Here is an 18255-nt window from a genome sequence, read left to right on the forward strand (position 1 = left end):
GCTCCGGCCAAAAACCACAAAAAAAAAAAAAAAGAAAGAAAAAAAAAGAGTTAATAATGGTTAATATTTCCAAAACACTTAACCTAGTACCTAGAATTACATTAGAAAGTAGTATATAAATATTTATTAAAGAAATAGAATTAACAAGTCTCTAATACGACTATCTAAATTTTTATTAAAAAAATCTTTTTTACTTTATAAGAAAATTCAAGTTTATAACAAAAAATTTGGAAGAAACATAAGAAGAGTAAAATCAGTCTTTTTACTTATGCCTGCCACGAACATTGTACAGAATATTTTCTTCCATTCTTTTTTCCAACACTTAAAAATAAGATCACAATGTATGTAAAACTAATCTTTTCCCTACATATAAAGCCTTGTGCTTTATCACTAAAATCTCTCTATAATGCCAGGGGTAGTGGCGCACGCCTGTAATCCTAGCACTCGCGGAGGCCAAGATGGGTGGATCACCTGAGCTCAGGAGTTTGAGACCAGCCTGAGCAAGAGCGAGACCCCATCTGTAAAAACTGGCCAGGCTTGTGGCTGGTGCCTTTAGTCCCAGTACCCTGGAGGCTGAGGCAAGAGGATGACTTGAGCCCAGGAGTTGGAGAGGGATGTGAGCTATGAGGCCAAGGCACTCTCAAAAAAAAAAAAAAAAAAAATCTCTTTATAGAGATAACAATTTAATGGCAACACATTCTTCCTCGGCATCCACGTGTCATACACTCATCAGCAACAGTAAGGTATTTACATTATTTCCAATTTCCCCCAAGTTAAATAATATCTTTGTGCATATATGGTTGGTGTCCGTCCATTACAATTTTCAGAAAAAAAATTTTTATTTTTTATTATTTATTTATTTAATAATATTATTATTATTTTTGAGACAGTGTCTCACTATGTTGCCCTCAGTAGAGTAAAGTGGTGTCACAGCTCACAGCAACCTCAAACACTTGGGCTTAAGTGACTCTCTTGCCTCAGCCTCCAGAGTAGCTGGGATTACAGGCGACGCCACAAGGCCCAGCTATTTTTTGTTGCAGTTGTCATCGTTGTTTAGCTGGCCCAGGCTGGGCTCAAAACCGCCAGCCTTGGTGTACATGGCTGGCGCCCTACTCATAGGGATACGGTGCCAAGCCAATTTTCTGAAAATTTATAAGATATTTACATTATGCCCAATTTTCCTCAGGTCGAAGTAAGACAAGAATTCTCCACGTGACTATACAATTTGGTTGATTTGCTAAGAAGAGAGACCACGTGCTGCACGTGGCCATGTTTTACAAACCTCCTGATGCGCAGAGAAATACTTTGAAACCAATGGATGGAAGGAATAAAACTTGTTCTTCTTGGAAGCTCTGTTTACTGCAGCCACCGGCAGCTAACTAACAGGGAAACAAGAAACTAAGAGATGAAGACTGGCATGGCCAAGGATTCCCTGATGATGAAACAGGACCGAAATCTAAAATGAAAGTCTTGGCAGAGCGCAGGGGCTCAGGCCTGTAATCCCAGCACTCTGGGAGGCCAAGGCGGGTGGATTGCTTGAGCTCAGGAGTGGGAGACCAGCCTGAGTAAGAGCTGAGACCCATCTCTACTAAAAACAGAAAAACTAGGTAGGCGTTATGGCGGATACCTGTAGTCCCAGCTGCTGGGAAGGTGAGGCAGGAGGATCATTTGGACCTAGCTGTGAGCTATGACATCACAGCATTCTACCTAGGGCGACAGAGTCTCAAAAAACAAACAAAAACTCCCCAAGATGAAAGAGTTTTAATAACAAATAATGTCATTGACGTGTGGAAGGTCCACACGTTAATGACCTAGACCTTCCTTAGAATCCTGACACCATCACTTACCAACAGTGATCTTGAATTTGGGTTTTGTCATCTGTAAAATGGGGAGAAGAGAGGTTTCTACTTCATGGGGTTGATGTGAGGATTAAATGAGATGGTGCTGGTAGAAGGCCAGCATAGTCACCCTTTCACCCCCGACCCCTCAGCATGTTACTTGGTGGAGTTATTACCAAGGGGCCCCATTTAGACAGGGCATGTCTGAGTCCCACCTAAAGGTACAGAGTCATGCTGAGGTTGGGATGAGGAGACTGGTGTTTAGGAAACTCTGTGCTTTTCACAAGTACCGGCAGTTCGAGGAATGCCCTGTGAAGTTTGGGAGCCAATATCTCCAAAATTGTCACCAGTAGCAGCTGATGAGATGAGCCCTTACTATGTGCCAGGCGTCTGCAAAACCCCCTGCCAGGGTTTCTCAAACTCTGTGCTTCAGAACCGCCCAGGCAGTTAGTAAGGACAGCAGCTCCCAAGCCCCACCTCCGAGATCTGATGGGTGGGGCGCAAAGAGCTTTTTAAAAATACACACTCGCGCTCCCAGGTGGCAGGTTTGCATTTAGTCCCTGGACCACACTTTGGGAAACAATGCACCAGGCGAAACCAGGGGCTTGAAAAACCTTGATGTCCTCTTCAGGAAAATAAAAATTGGACCCCAAACTCAAAGAGGGCGTCCACGGCCCCATTTCCCATTCAGATCCCCGCCCTTAATGTGGAAAAGGCTTTGCATAAGCCGGAAAGACCTCGTGAGCTCCTCCAATTCCCGGGCTCCAATTTTGAGCCACCGAGGCAGAAGTTTTCCCATCAGCGTTGCCCCTGTTACCCCACATTCCTCTCTCCCGGCAGCCCACCCCAAACTCCGCCTGGCTGGGCGGGAATGCCCTTAGGGGGTGGCGATTGTCTGCACAGCAAGCCCTCCCCCATCGCTCCCTGTCCAGGGGTCTCTCCAGGTTGGAGAGCGCCCCCAGTCTGGCGCCGGTTCGGGTGCACCCCTACCCCGAGCCCAGTCCGGCGTCCCCTTCACCGCGCGCCCGCCGCTGTCCCCGAGACGCGGCTCCGGGCCGTCACCCCGATTTCGGGGCCCCGGGCCTGCTGGCTGCGTCGCAGACGTGCTTGGGCCCGGGCCCCGGAGCGCGCACAGGGCCCCGGAGCGCGCGCTGCTCCCGGAAAAGCACTTACTTTGCACCGAGCCCGGGAAGCTCTCGCCCTCGCTGCTCGAGTTCATGGCGTAGACTGGTAGGTCCCCGCCCAGCCGGGGTGCCAGGGTAGGGGGCGCTGATCTACATGGTGCAAGGACTTTTCCTTTTATTTTTCCACACCCCCCCAGCCTGCCTTCTTCCAACTCTGCGAGGCGGGGAGGACGGATGTAAAGCTAGCTCCACTTCCGCTGCCTAGAGGGCGCTGGCCAGGCCCGGCCGCCCCAACCTGGCTTTGCAGCAGCGGCTCCCCGGGGAAGCGGCCGGCGAATCCCGAGGCCCCGGCTGCGCGGCTCTCAGGGATCCGGATGGCCACGGGCGTCCCGGCTGGCGCGACTGCGGGCGGCGAGTGATGAGTCCCCTGGGCGGCGGTGACCGGCGGCCCCCCGCACCCCTATGTTCTCGGAGGCCAGGATTGGCCTCCCCGACTTGGGGTGCCTCTGCACCTGCCGCCCCGCGAGCCTGGTCCCCAGCGCAGCAGTGCTGCGGCGGCGCTCCCGGGATGCCCGGGCGCTTTGCGGAGAGACCCACGTCCTGCTGATGTTTGGGGTGGGTGCGCGGGGCGCGGCGGGCTCCGGAGAAAACCCGGCTGGGCGTCAGCACTAGGCAAATCAGCAGAGCGCTGGGCGGGCCCCCTGTCCAGCAAGCGAAATAAGGAGGACCGTGATGAGGTGAACGATCAGAGTAACTACTGGCGTCGTGTCGCTGAGGGTCCCCTACTCCAGGGGGCTGCCATCTTCACCGCACATCACTGTGTCCTGGAGGGCTTGTTAGAATTCACGTGCCGGGCCCACCCCAGCACGTCTGACTGCGTGGTTCTGAGACCGGCCTGAGAATGGGCATTTCTAAGTTCCCAGATGATACTCCTGAGGTTTGTCGGTGTCTGCGCGCGGACGACACTGCCCTCTCTGCTCTGTACCCGCTCGCCTGACTCTCCCTCGCCTCCTCTCCATTGTCTCTCTGCTCGTCTCCCAAGTTCCAGCCCTAGCCAGCCTCCCAGACTTTGCCCTTAAGTTAAGCGAGTATCCACCTGCCACCTTCCCTGACCCCTGCTGGTCTTCATTCTAATTCGCATTCTTAGGCAGTTCTCGGCCAGCCCATTCTAACATCGCAACTCCCCCTACTCCCCACCCAGCCGCTCCCTGAATCGCTCCTGTCTGCTCTGCCTTTCTTAAAACACATTCCAGAGGACAAACTGTGGATCTCCAGTATCTCTATGTATGTGTTTATTTGTTTGCGTAGACAAAGATCAAATGCTTCTAAATAACCTGTTTCCTCCTCCCCTTGACTTTCAGTAAATACCCATGAATGTGGGGATTTAAAAACAATCTTCTTGAGTTGACCTAGTACCTAAAGTGTAGTAGGTTCTCAGTAAATACAACTTGCTTAACAAAAGGAACTTCCCCTGCTGCTTCCTTTAAGGGTTAGTTCATTCCTTCTGCAAATAGTTATTCATACGAGGTTGGTTGAACAATTAAGTTCACGAACTCATCCTGGAACAAGTGCCACAAACCTCATTGCTGAAGTACTCCCTTTGGGAGGCTATGCACTGATGCCAGTGCCCCGTCTACCCTTCAAAGCAATTTTGGAGCTCTTTTTCTGGAAAGGCCATCAGAATCGTCGTTCGAAGTATGACAATTAAGTTCGTGAACTCATTGGAGGGAAAAGTGCCTTTTTTTTTTTTTTTAAGACAGAGTCTCACTTTGTCACCCTTGGTGGAGTGCTGTGGCATCACAGCTCATAGCAACCTCAGACTCTTGGGCTCAAGCGTTCCTCTTGTCTCAGCCTCCCTAGGCTGGGACTACACATGCCCACCACAAGGCTGGACTATTTTTTAAAGATGAGGTCTGGCTGTGGTTCTGACTGGTCTCCAAATGCTGAGCTCAACTGATCCACCCACTTTGGCCCCCCAGAGTACTGGAATTACAGGTGTGAGCCACCGCACCCAGCCTAGAAAGGGGGATTAGATGTTGGCATCCATGCATAGCTTTTTTTAGGCCCATTCAGGAACTTAACTGTCAGACCTCATAAGTATTTGAAGTATGCCAGATCCTGTGCTGTCCTCCCAGGTAGAAACAGATAGGGTGTAGGCTCTAGCAGTACTTGGCTAGAGGTGAGCGAGGGAGACAACATGAAATAATCAAATGGTGATCAGCTCTCCAAAGACCATAAAATAGGGCCATGACAGTAGCTGCAGGAGTGGTCGAAGTGCCTCCTTGCAATTACTCAAACAAGCCTAGCTCTTGCTGACCCAGGGATTTTGCACCTGCTCTTCCCTCAGCCTAGATTGCTTTTCCTTGGTCTTTGCAGGACTGGCTCTTTTAGGTCATCCAGGGTCAAATGCAATGTCACCTTTCCAGAAAAACATTTTTCTATCTCTCATCCAGAGCACTGACTCCTCCAGGATGCTATCATTTCACCTTCATTATACCAATTTAGGTAATGATCCAGAAGGGCACTGCAGTGTAGGGCAATGGTTATTGTTCATTGCTTGATGAATGTTTACATATGTGCACACCTGGGCAGCTGCCCACCCACATCAAGACTAAGTATTTCCAGTCCCTGACCAGCTCCCTCATGTCTCTTCATGGTCCACCCTACTTATGCCCTCACACCACTACAGAGGTAACCACCATTCTAACTTCTGTTGCCACAAATTCCTTTTGTGGAGAGCGATATTCTTCCTATTTGCCTAAAGAGAAGAAGCCCCTTCTTCTCTTGGGAGGGCTTGCCAAAGAAAAATTTCTTGGGTATCAAACTATACCCACTGCACCTGAATTTCCTGGGACAAGACTTGGTAATCTGCACAGAGTTCACAAGTGCCGCAGGTGTTAGTAATTCTCATACACATCCGAGCTAAATTGGAATGAGTTGGGTGACCTGGAGTAAGAGATTCAACTGCTCTTTGTTCCAGATTTCTGCAAATTAGAGATAACAGTAGTAAGTACTTCATTAAGTTGTTTTGTAGAAGAAAAGAATCCATATGTGTAAAGCGCAACCTGGGTGACAAATCCTAGCTGTTATAATTTCCTACTTAAGCTCTGTTATCTGTCTCCCCACCAGATTGTAAGCTCCAGGAAGACATAGAGCTAGCCTATTTTTTGTTTTTCTCTGTATCCCCAGGGCTTAGAACAGGGCCTGCACACTTTCTCAGCTTCCTTTGTAGGTAGCATGGCTGTAGGAGTGATTTTTTTGGGTTATGGAATGATTTCATGCATGGTCCTACGAGGCCCATTTTAACTCTTTGCTACATGTCCAGCCAGACCTTCTCTATTACACATCTAGACCACTGCTAACATATTTTTCTGGTCTTATAATATTCTTTTCTAATTTCTTATTTTTTCTTTCTATACTTGTTTTTTCTCATCTCAAGAGTATAACAAGCTGTTGGTTAGAAATTTGAAAAAATATACAGAAAAATACATGTATAAGGAAGAAAATGAAACCTATTCATAATCCACTACCCAGAAATAATATTTTGATTTATGAATATATCTAATGTCACTTGGTTGTACGTGTGTATGTATGTATACATAGATGCACACAAGTTACACTAAAATGTTTTATTAAAATATGATTATGACTTGCATGTTGTTTTTAACCTTCATTTTTTGGTACATATTATGATGATTATTTTTTAAAAAGACCCCAAATATGCACAGCTACCGGAGAGCCCACAAATCCAGATACATGTAACAAGTATTTACATCTTTATATATTGTTTATCTTGCTAGTCTTTTTTTCTATAGAAATGTAATAGAATGAACCATATGAATTGCTGATATTTGTCTATTTTTTACTTAAAATAGTAATTCTGGTTCAAATCAATATGTATTCACAATATTAATATCAGACTTCAGATAGAGATTGTTTTTATTATACTCAATATCTATTCTCTCAATTTTCTTAGTAATGTAACTCCTGATTTATAGCTGAGCACATGGCCTCCTGAAAAAAAGACTTTTCTCAGCTTCCTTTGTAGCTAGCATGGCTATAGGAGTAAATTCTGACCATGCAAATGACTGTTGTGGTGTTACATATCTGGGAAATCTCTTACTAATAACAGTTGACATATGCCATTTACCCCTTCTTCTTTATCTCTTTCTTCCTTGCTTGGGATGATGGTGTGATGGCTGGAGCTCTAGGTGCTATTTTTGGACTGAGAGAACTAGCTATAGTCTAGTAAGACAGAGTGGTGAGCTGGAAGTATCCTATGTACCTAACTTCTTTGTGGAGCTGCCAACTGGATTGACTAGTTCTGGACTTCATTTACATGAAAAAAGCTTTTTTTTTTTTTCGTGTTTAGCAGACCTTAGCTGGTTCAAACCCACCACCCCCAGTGCACAGGCCGGCGCTCTAACCATTGAACTACAGGCACCCAGCAGAAAAAAAAAAAAAGAGCACTTTTGTCTTGTTTCAACTACCATTATTTGGGGGAAAAGTCTTCTTTCATGTGTAGCTGAACTGAATCTTAATTTAACACAGTGCTATAATACTGTTACACAAGTGGCTGTTGATTTTGAAGAGTTTGCTAAGGGTTGATTAGAATCACCTGGAAAGTTGTTAAATAGCTAGATGACCCCAAATCATCTGTGGAGACTGTCCGTCAGCAGGACTGGGGAGAGGCTTAGATAACTGTACATTTGACAAGCTCCCTGGGTCATCCTGCTGTACTTGGTGTTTGCACACCTCTGTTTCCCACCATTAGTTTTAATGTTTCATCATAGGGGGCCAGAGCGTGGTGGCTCACCCCTGTCATCCCAGCACTCTGGGAGGCCGAGGCAAGAGGAGGGCGTGGGGTTCCCTTGAGCTCAGGTGTTCAAGACCAGCCTGAGCAAGAGCTAGACCCCATCTCTACTAAAAATAAAAAAAACTAGCCCAGCCTGGTGGCACATGCCTGTAGTGCCGGCTACTCAGAAGGCTGAGGCAAGAGAATTGCTTGAGCCCAAGAGTTTGAGGTTGCTGTGAGCTACGAGGATGCCGTGATACTCTACCCAGAGTGAAAAGTGAAACTCCATCTAAAGAAAAAAAAAAGGGAGAGGGGAAAAAATGTTTCATTATGGAGTTCCACTGTCATTTATTTGCTGTGTTCGTTAATGGCTTTGTAGATATCACAAGTCATACACAGCAGTAACTATTGTTTTTTTTTTTTTTGAGACAGAGTCTCACTTTGTCGCCCTTGGTAGAGTGCTGTGGTGTCGCAGCTCACAGCAACCTTCAGCTCTTGGGCTTAGGAGATTCTCTTGCCTCAGCTTCCCAAGCAGCTGGGACTACAGGCGCCTGCCACAATGCCCAGCTATTTTTTTAGTTGTTGTTGCAGCTTGGCTGGAGCTCGGTTTGAATCCCCCACCCTGGGGGCCAGCGCCCTACTCACTGAGCCACAGGCGCCACTCAGCAGTAACTATCTTTTTATCAGCCCATGTGAACACATCTCTCTGTGCCAGCCTGAGCAGAGCTGCCAGGATGACTTGTTTCAGCACCATTTGGAAAGACGTTTTCTTCCTTTGTGTTTTTCGGATTATTTTTTCAATATGGACTCTTTCCAGATCTATTACTTGGTAACAATCATACTTCTTGACAAGTTAACAGCCTTTATTTGACTAGAAAGCTTGTGATTCCTTTTGTTCTTACGTTTTTGATCACTTCTCATTTAACAGTTAAGATACAGAAATGGTAAACGTCCTGCAGGGTGCAAACATCCTAGGAATCCTACTCCATATTCTAAATCTAGAAACTAAAATAAATTTGAGTCTATCACCAGTACTTAAATGTTGATGGGTTTCTCATTAAAATTGAGGATTAAATGTATAATTATTACAAATAATTATAATTATTTGTTTGTTTGTTTTGTTTTTTTAAGGGAAGATTTGGCAAATCTAGGCCTGAATTTTCAAATGATAACACTTGGCTGGGGCTGAGAAGCTGCCCCTTTGGACGAAATCCAACCTTTCCAATTAATTCATTGATCGCTCCTCCCTGTCACTTTTGTTAATAAAAAACTGAGTATCAGTTCCCCATTGTTCGTTGTCCTTGTGAGGCATGTATTTGAATTTATACAACATTTCCAGTGTGTTTCTAATAGAAAAAAAGAATTTCTTCCTCCCCATGGTTTAAATATTCGTGTTAACTAAAGGTCCCCTCCTCAGAGACAGAGTCTCACTATGTCGCCCTAGGTAGGGTGCTATGGCGTCACAGCTCACAGCAACCTCTAACTCTTGGGCTTAGGCGATTCTCTTGCCTCAGCCTCCAAGTAGCTGGGACTACACGTGCCCACCACAATGCCCGGCTATTTTTTGTTGTAGTTGTCATTGTTGTTTAGCAGGCCTGGGCTGGGTTTGAACCCACCAGCCTCCGTGTATGTGGCTGGTGCCCTAACCACTGAGCTGCAGGCGCCGAGCTTTAACTAAAGGTCTTTACTAAAGAATTACTGGCATTCCCTGTACTATGTCATTTAATCCTCAGAACAACAGTGCCGGCAGAAATTTATCCCCGTATTACAGATGAGGAAACTGAGTCTCACAAAATGTAAGTAAATTTCCTCCAGTCAGAGGCCAATAAAGAAGTATGTCAGCCAAGAATCTGTAAAAAACACACATTGTAGAAGAACAGAGATTCTTGTAGTATTTTAAATCCACCTATTAGAATTATTTCCTTGTTTTAATAACTTCTGGCAGGAGACTTCTGGATACTTTCTTAAAATATTAAGAGAATACACAGGTTTTTTTCCTTATTGATGTTGATCATAAGAATAATCGCTGTAAGTTCTATGAGCAAAGATATCCTTCTCTTAACAAAATTTAGATGCTTCTTAGGACGGGGTGACATAATCATGAGTTTATTGGGACATCACCTCATCATATGTTGACAGTATTGAAAGTCAAAAATGCATTTAATACACCTAACCCACCAAACAATAGCTTAAGCCAGCCTATCTTAAACATGCTTGGAACATTTATATTAGCCTACCATCAGAACACAAAATCATGAACACAAAAACTATTTTATAAGAAATCATGTTATTAAAATAAAAAAAAAGAAATCGTGTAAGGGCTTGCTGCCACCCCAGCCATCCTGAGCAAGCATGGGACTGCACATTACCAGCCAGGGAAAAGCACATCAAAGTGGAACATTGAGGCTCGGTGCCTGTGGCTCAAGCAGCTAAAGCGCCAGCCACATACACCTGAGCTGGCGGGTTCGAATCCAGCCCCGGCCTGCCAAACAACAATAACAACTACAACCAAAAAATAGCCAGGCATTGTAGCAGACTCCTATAGTCCCAGCTACTTTGGAGGCAGAGGCCAGAGAATCGCTTGAGCCCAGGAGTTGGAGGTTGCTGTAAGCTGTGATGCCACAGCACTCTACTGAGGGCGACACCTTGAGATTCTGTCTCAAAAAATAAATAAATACAAAGTCGAAAATTGAAAGTACACTTTCCACCGCATGCATGTGACTTTCAGGCCATCATAAAGTCAAAAAATAGTTGAACTACTGTAAGTCAGAGCCATCTTTAATTTGTAATTTCAAGTGGCTAAAATTTTTTCCACAGTGAATATTTTATTACCTAATTTACTTTCTTTCTTTTTTTTCTAATTTACTTTCCTATAGTAATCCTTCTTAGTCCACTAAAGTGTAAATTCTCCTCAGTGCAGGAAATTTGGTTCACTTTCTTCTTTGCATACCAGCGCCTAGAACAATGCCTGGTATAGAGAAGGGGGGCGGCTAGGTGAGTGGATGGATGGCCCAGTGAATAGCATCAAGGTGGCTTTGGCAAATAACTACTAAAGCAAACCTTTGACTATGACAGGAAAGCATCTTTCCTTTTTTTAGTAAACACCTAGGGGAAAATCTCATGATCACAGAATACAGTATGCTTATGGTAACTGGTAGTTTTAAACCTTTCTTAGGTTTCTAAAGAAGGTTAGCAACAATGGCTAAACCAGGGGTTTGCATTCTCAAGAGCACCATGTCATCCACCTTTCCACTCAAAAAGTACTACAGAGGCGGCGCCTGTGGCTCAAAGGAGTAGGGCGCTGACCCCATAGGCCGGAGGTGGCAGGTTCAAACCCAGCCCCGGCCAAAAACTGCAAAAAAAAAAAGTACTACAGAAAATTGTGGCCTAAGACTTCCACTGATAATTCAGCCAGGGCTTGAGGACCAGTGCTGACTCTCTTGCCCTGTGACCCACGCCTTGCTTCCCTGCTCAGCTCTGCCTTCAGAGTTGCTGACACGTGTCTCTATTTCCCAGGCTTCTAGGGCTTTTAGCTTCCTGTTGGGTTTGGCTAATGGGTAGAAAGGAGAAGTCAGAGTACTTTTCCCTCACCCTTTCTATCTTGGTGGCAGTGGATGTGTTTCTTTTATGGCCCCAGATCCACAGCTTGGGCCTCCTTTGGCCTCCGCTTGTTCTGGGTGACCCTGGACCCTAGTCTGTAAAACTATCATCTCCTCCCTTGGTCTCTCTCCCTGCCCCCTTCATGGGGCCATAAGGTAGTGGCTTCCAGCTCTTATTAATTTCTGGGTTGCCTAACTATTCCCTTTTGGCTCCTTGGGTCTTTAATCTCTTGTATATCACATTCCCTCTATTAACATTTACAGAAATCTGGGCGGCGCCTGTGGCTCAGTGGGTAGGGCGCCGGCCCCATATACCAAGGGTGGCAGGTTCAAACCCAGCTCCGGCCAAAACTGCAACAATAAAATAGCCAGATATCATGGCAGGCACCTGTAGTCCCAGCTACTCGGGAGGCTGAGGCAAAGAATTGCCTAAGCCCAGGAGTTGGAGGTTGCTGTGAGTTGTGTGACACCACGGCACTCTACTGTGGGCAACAAAGTGAAACTCTGTCTCTACAAAACAAACAAACAAAAAACCATTTACAGAAATCCGCAGAGCTGCTTCTGTTTTTCTGGATGGACCCTGACTGACTCAGCTGGATTGAAGTTTGTTAGGCTTATACTTTTCTCCTTACTTTTCTGCAGGTGACTCTTACCTGGGAAATATCTCAGCTTCTTCAAGGGAGCTTGTTGAGGACTTGCAGGCTTGGGCACCACCCAGATGTACTGGAACGGAATCTTGGACCATGTGGTCTAGGCATGCACAGCATGGGACACACTTTGGGTGATTCTCAGTGAGATCCTCCTGACTTTAACATCCTGACCCACAAGCTTGGAAGAGGATGAGGAGAAATTTCTATTCTAAACGGATTCACTAACAATATTTAGCAACTGCCAGCAATCCTTTACGTAAAGATACATGTCAAGGAAGAAAGACTTGAAACTTAAAATAAATGCTAAACCCTCTGTAATGAGACATGGTCAAGACTGAACCTGCTGGGCATTAGGTGGTAGTTACACAACCAATCATGGTGATGACAGCTGACTTGGAGTCTTGCCTGGCATCTCACCGAGTGGCACACCTGTGTTTTAATAGTATAGTAACTTAGAAAATTTCATACAAGTAAGCATGCACAGGCTTGATGATCTTTTCCTTTATATAATGAACACATGAACATGGAAATGCAGCAGGCTTCTCTTCAACCTTCCCCAGGCCCTCCTTCCCCCATTCCCCTTTCAGGAAGCAACTACTGTGACTAGTTTCTCGGGTGTTCTTCAGAACTTTTCCTACGTATATACAAAAAGTCACATGCATATTCATCCTTTTTTAAACCCAATTATACTATAATGCAATACACCCTGCTTTTTTGCATAACAAGGTATTTTGGAAACTATTCTATCAATGCATCTAGATTTACTGTTCGTATAAAATTTACTGAAGCAAGGGGGTCACGGTGTATGGCATACCTCTTGGGGGTGGGACACAATTATAAGAGGGATTTTCTCTAACAAATGCAATCAGTATAACCTAATTCTTTGTACCCTCAAGGAATCCTGAACAATAAAAAAAAATTTTTACTTAAGCAAATTCCATTCATGGACCATTTGTTTCCATTTTTTTGTTACTAAAAACATAGGTGGGCTCGGCGCTTGTAGCACAGTGGTAACAGCGCTGACCACATGCACTGAGGCTGGCCGGTTCAAACCTGGCTCAGGACAGCTAAACAACAATGACAACTGCAACAAAAAAATAGCCAGGCGTTGTGGTGGACACCTGTAGTCCCAGCTACTTGTGAGGCTAAGGCAAGAGTTTAAGCCCAAGAGTTTGAGGTTGCTGTGAGCTGTGGTGCCATGGCACTACCAAGGGTAACATAGTGACACTCTGTCTCAAAAAATAAAAAAGAATAAAAAAAAAATAAAAGGACAGGTGCAAAGAATACCTATATTTGTATCTATATCTGTACATGAAAAAAAAAAATCTGTACGCTGATTTCCTAAAATGGAATTGCTAGGTCAAAGGTGCATTTAACATTTTGACATTTTCCAGTGGGGTTGTACTTCTCAGAACTCCCAACAAGAACTAATTAGAGCACCTGTTTCCCTCACAGAATGTGCTATCAAACTTCTGATCTTTATCAAGTTGGTGGGTAAAATATGGTTTGCCATAAAATTAATCTACACTTCGTTAATTGTGATATAATCTGGATGGAAGCAAACAAAATCAAACCCTTACCACTCACCTCCAGTAAAACAAAACAGTGTTGTTACAATTATTTATTTGTTTATTTATTTTTTGTCGTTTTTTGGCCAGGGCTGGGTTTGAACTTGCCACCTCTGGCATATGGGACTGGTGCCCTACCCCTTTGAGCCCCAGAGGCCACCCATGTTGTTACAATCTTTGTAATTGTTGACTGTTAGAAGAAATTCCAATGCAAAGATAGCAAAGTAGACACTTTGTTCCAAAGTTTGAGTCTCAAAAAGTTCATTTGAAAGTGCTCCCTCATGTATTAAAAGTTAGAATGTGATAGTTTTGAGTGTGTGTTTCCAAACACTTGTAATAAGGTGTTACAGATGAAATTTAAATCAGACATTTGCTGAGCTGTTGGAGTACACCACGTTCGAAAACCTCTGAACTCATTCTCACTTTACAGAGGGGAAACTGAGGCCCTTTTCTTCTTATAGAAATCCAAAGCTGTTGATGGAAACTAAAAAAAATAAAAATAAATAAATTTAAAAATTTCAAAAATCTTTTCCTCAAAATATAGTATCTTTTCATTTTGAATTCGTTTAAAGACTCAAAAGAAGTTGCAACAATAATAGGAATACCACCTTCCCTAACAAAAGCATGGTATTCTTTGGGGGTTGAAAGAAATCTTGAACTGTTGATAACTTTTCAGTGTTCTTATCTATCCAAACTCACAGCCAATTCAGAAGGTATCCATATCACAATCGTATTGATAATATGGATTTTCATTAAAATGTTCTGGGTAAGATTCTAATTAGGTCTGAACAGGTTACTAAAATCATTAGACCCTAAGTGAAAAGATCACTTACTCGGGGCAGGCTTTGGTCTAGTGGAGACACACCCACTTCCTGCTTAAGTGCCATTGGCAGAATCCAGTCACATGGTCCACGTGCAAGGAGTGGGTGGGGCTTGTCAGCTGCAGCTATCCTGGGGATGGGCAATTTTTTTTTTTTTTTTAATTGGGGATTCATTGAGGGTACAATAAGCCAGGTTACACTGATTGCATTTGTTAGGTAAAGTCCCTCTTGCAATCATGTCTTGCGGGATGGGCAAATTTTGATGGTCAGATCATTGTCTCTGGTGCAGAGAAGATTCTCTACTTTTGCTCAGATGCTAGGTCACCAGGAGATTTGTGGACCTTGGCTTTAATTCAGTCTGTTATCATTTAACTAAATCTGGAAGACCCTTTTTTGTTTTTTAAATTTTTGTCTGGGACCCCTTTCTTCTGTTAACAAGACTTTTCCCCACCCACCCACCCCCACCAAAATTTCCTCCTGGGAATGGTTCTCGCATATTTTACATAATGTTAAGTAGTCTAGTGTCCCAAACGCAGCCAGTATCTCGTAATGTACTGAATTATTTGAAGCTGCTCCCGATTTCTGTGCTATGTACCTTTTGTTATGTTTCCCAAATGAAATTCCATCTCCTGTCTGATCTCCCAGGACGACTTCTACGCCTTCGGTTTGAGCTGAGACCTGCCCTGTGTGGGTCGGTTTAGCATCTCCCCAGCTCCTGAAGCATGGCCGCATCCGGCGACTTGGTGGCCTGTTTGGGTCAGGACGCTGCTGAGTGGACGCATCTTAGGCAGAGCCTGTCTCAGGCGGACTGATGGGGCATCCGGTGGGCAGTTTTAGGAGAAAGCTGAGATGCTGAGGTCCGAGCAGTGCGAGGATGAAGAAAACCTGGGTCCTTTTTTTTTTTTTATTGTTAAATCATAGCTGTGTACATTAGTGCAATCGAGGGGTACAATGTGCTGGTTTCATATACAATCTGAAATATTCTCATCAAACTGTTCAACGTAGCCTTCGTGGCATTTTCTTAGTTATTGTATGCAGACATTTGTATTCTGCCTTTAGTAAGTTTTGCCTGTACCCATTCTAAGATGCACCATAGGTGTGGCCCCACCCATTACTCTCCCTCCACCCTAACCTCCCCCCTCCCTTCCCCTTCCTTGGCCCTTTCCCCATAGTCTTGTGCTATAGTTGGGTTATAGCCTTCATGTGAAAGCTATAATTTAGCTTCATAGTAGGGCTGAGTACATTGGATACTTTTTCTTCCATTCCTGAGATACTTTGCTAAGAAGAATATGTTCCAGCTCCATCCACGTAAACATGAAAGAGGCAAAGTCTCCATCTTTCTTTAAGGCTGCATACTATTCCATGATATACATGTACCACAATTTGCTAGTCCATTCGTGGGTCGATGGGCACTTGGGCTTCTTCCATGACTTAGCAATTATGAATTGGGCTGCAATGAACATTCTGGTACAGATGTCTTTGTTATATTGTGATTTTTGGTCTTTTGGGTATAAACCTAGTAAAGGAATTATAGGATTGAATGGCAGGTCTATTTTTAGGTCTCTAAGTATTCTCCAAACATCCTTCCAGAAGGAACATATTAGTGACGCAGGGTTGTGAGGCTCCCGCAGTTCCTGGTCAGGGCATGCGGAGGCCCGGCTGGCACGGGTCACAGGTCGGGGGTCGAGGCACATCTCTTATGGAGGTCCGGGCGGCGCCAAGCCCAGGATCCCCCGTAGTGAGACTCTGTCTCAAAAAAAAAACAAAAAATTAATCACATTTGTATGTTATCTTCTTACAATATAAAAAAGTAGAAAGTTTTAGAAATAATAGTACATTTTTAGTACTATAAATGTTTAGTTACAAAATATCAGATTTTTATGTGAGAAACTTGAGCTCGCTTCCATGGACACAGCTTTCCTGTGTCAGATTTTATGTTCGAGATAACTACACACAATTCTTTTTTTTTTTTTTTTGGCCGGGGCTAGGTTTGAACCCGCCACCTCCGGCATATGGGACCGGCGCCCTACTCCTTGAGGGGGCGCCGCCCATACACACAATTCTTGTTCAAGCCACCGAGAACCTTTGTTCATACAAGGAGGCTATGTAAAACTGATTTTTAAAACAATTAGAACAATTTTGGAAATTTCCAACACTAACCTTTTATGCAAAGGCTCTATAACAAGCATTTCTTTTTGTTTAATTGACAAGTATTGGAATTTCTGGTGATAATGCAAGTAGCTTGCAAGGCCAATCAGACTTACAGATGGAATATCTATCATTTATTTCACAGTAATATTGATGTTTCCACTGGCAGAATGCACAGGCGTGGTTGGATCAATTCCCTACTACTAAAAGAGCTTAGAAGAGAAAATACAGATGTCACTAGATTCCAGAACTACTACTACCTAGAAATGGGCTGACAAGGACTTCTGGCCATCCACCCACCCAGGGTCATGTTGGTTTGAGTGCCGTGTTCCTTGGGTATTTGAAACACAATCTTTCCAGCAGCTCGACTGCCCCTTGGCCACTGTACACAGCAGAGAGCCCTGCACTTGGCTGTGAAGGTGGACGTCTGGCTGATGAGTACTTTTTTGATCACATGCCACATATCAAACACCATGGGTATCATTCAGTGGAGGACCTAATTAAAGACTGATACTACTTTTGGCACAAAAGGTCCATAGTTACTGTACTTGTCAGAATTCTTTTGGTTGCTAATGAAAAAACCCCCAAATCTGAACTGGCTTTAAACAAAGAAGGGAACTTAAGACTTTAGCTTCAGTGATCAGAAATTATGGCTTCACCAGAACTGTTTTTTTCTTTTTTTAGCCTTGCTTTAGAAAAAACCCTTTACTTTTGCATGTTAAATTTTTTAATGTAGTTTCGATTTACATCAAAATTATAAAGGCACATAGTTTAAAGAATTAAATAATCTACAAAGCTTGTTAAGGAAAAGAGAGATCTTCTCATCCCCATTTCCCGGACTTCAAAGGAATTATGGCATAATTATGTTTAGACAGATAGTCAATGTTTATGTTATGTAAATATCAGTCACAGCTGAGCCTTGGTGTATTCTGATTACTTTTCTTTTTCTGCACTTTTTATTTTCATTAGAGTTAAAAGAATTTTCCTTTGCTGTTTGTTTGCTTACTTTTCTATGTGCTAACTCATCTGCATTATTCGCCACTGAATCCTCTGGTGGTGTAAATCTGCCCTCAGTCATGACAGTCTCCATTGAGTTCATCTTTTTGAAGAGGGTTCTTCAATCTGGATTGAGGCATCTGAGCACTGATGTCTTAGGATGTGGTCTTCACGATTATCCTGGGATTTCTTATCTTTCTTTTTCATGTCAGATCCCCTGGCTTGGTCCTGCGTCTTCACCCACTTGGTTCATTATTATTTTTTGTGCAATATATTCCCATGGCAATGTACAAGGAGAAGTGAAGTACATTTTAAGATCTGACATGCATATCCTTATACTTTGTTGATAATTTACATTTAAAATTCTAAACTGTTACTCAGTAGTAAAGAATAATAAACTATTGATACTTGTAAAACCTTGGATGAGTCCCACAGCTATTACGTGGATAAGAAGAGTCAGTTTCAAAGGGTTGTATGCTGTATGATTCCATTTACATGACAAGGCATATAATTTTTAATATTGATGTTTTCCTTAGAAGTAGAAATTTCACACACAGAAAAAGAAGTCACCCTCTGTTCCTCAGCACTTACATTAAATCCCAAATTTGTGAAGTAGCCCTGGTCAGGTCTCTGTGCTGGGGTATCCTGATCCAAGCCTGGGGCGTGTACCCACTTCCACACAGAGGAATCTGTGGGGTGGTGATTCACAGCCAGGC

General features: G+C 43.8%; 1 protein-coding gene and 1 long non-coding RNA gene across 4 annotated transcripts in view; one reads left to right on the forward strand and one right to left on the reverse strand.

Annotated features, from left to right (window-relative positions):
• ZFP64 (ZFP64 zinc finger protein) overlaps positions 1-4408 on the reverse strand; it is a 92388-nt gene extending 87980 nt beyond the window's left edge. The window contains exon 1 of one of the 3 annotated variants that reach the window (XM_053574232.1): positions 3012-4408. In XM_053574232.1, coding sequence (XP_053430207.1) covers positions 3012-3057 — 46 coding nt within the window. In that variant the 5' untranslated portion in view covers positions 3058-4408. The remainder of the gene's footprint in view (positions 1-3011) is intronic. The other 2 variants (XM_053574231.1, XM_053574229.1) reach the window with 2 other exon arrangements.
• The window catches only part of LOC128573807 (uncharacterized), a 263701-nt gene continuing 247949 nt past the window's right edge, over positions 2504-18255 (forward strand). The window contains exon 1 of the long non-coding RNA XR_008376552.1: positions 2504-3068. This is a non-coding gene — a long non-coding RNA (uncharacterized LOC128573807). The remainder of the gene's footprint in view (positions 3069-18255) is intronic.

This window comes from Nycticebus coucang, chromosome 21 (genome assembly GCF_027406575.1).
Source record: "Nycticebus coucang isolate mNycCou1 chromosome 21, mNycCou1.pri, whole genome shotgun sequence".
Lineage (NCBI taxonomy): Eukaryota > Metazoa > Chordata > Mammalia > Primates > Lorisidae > Nycticebus > Nycticebus coucang.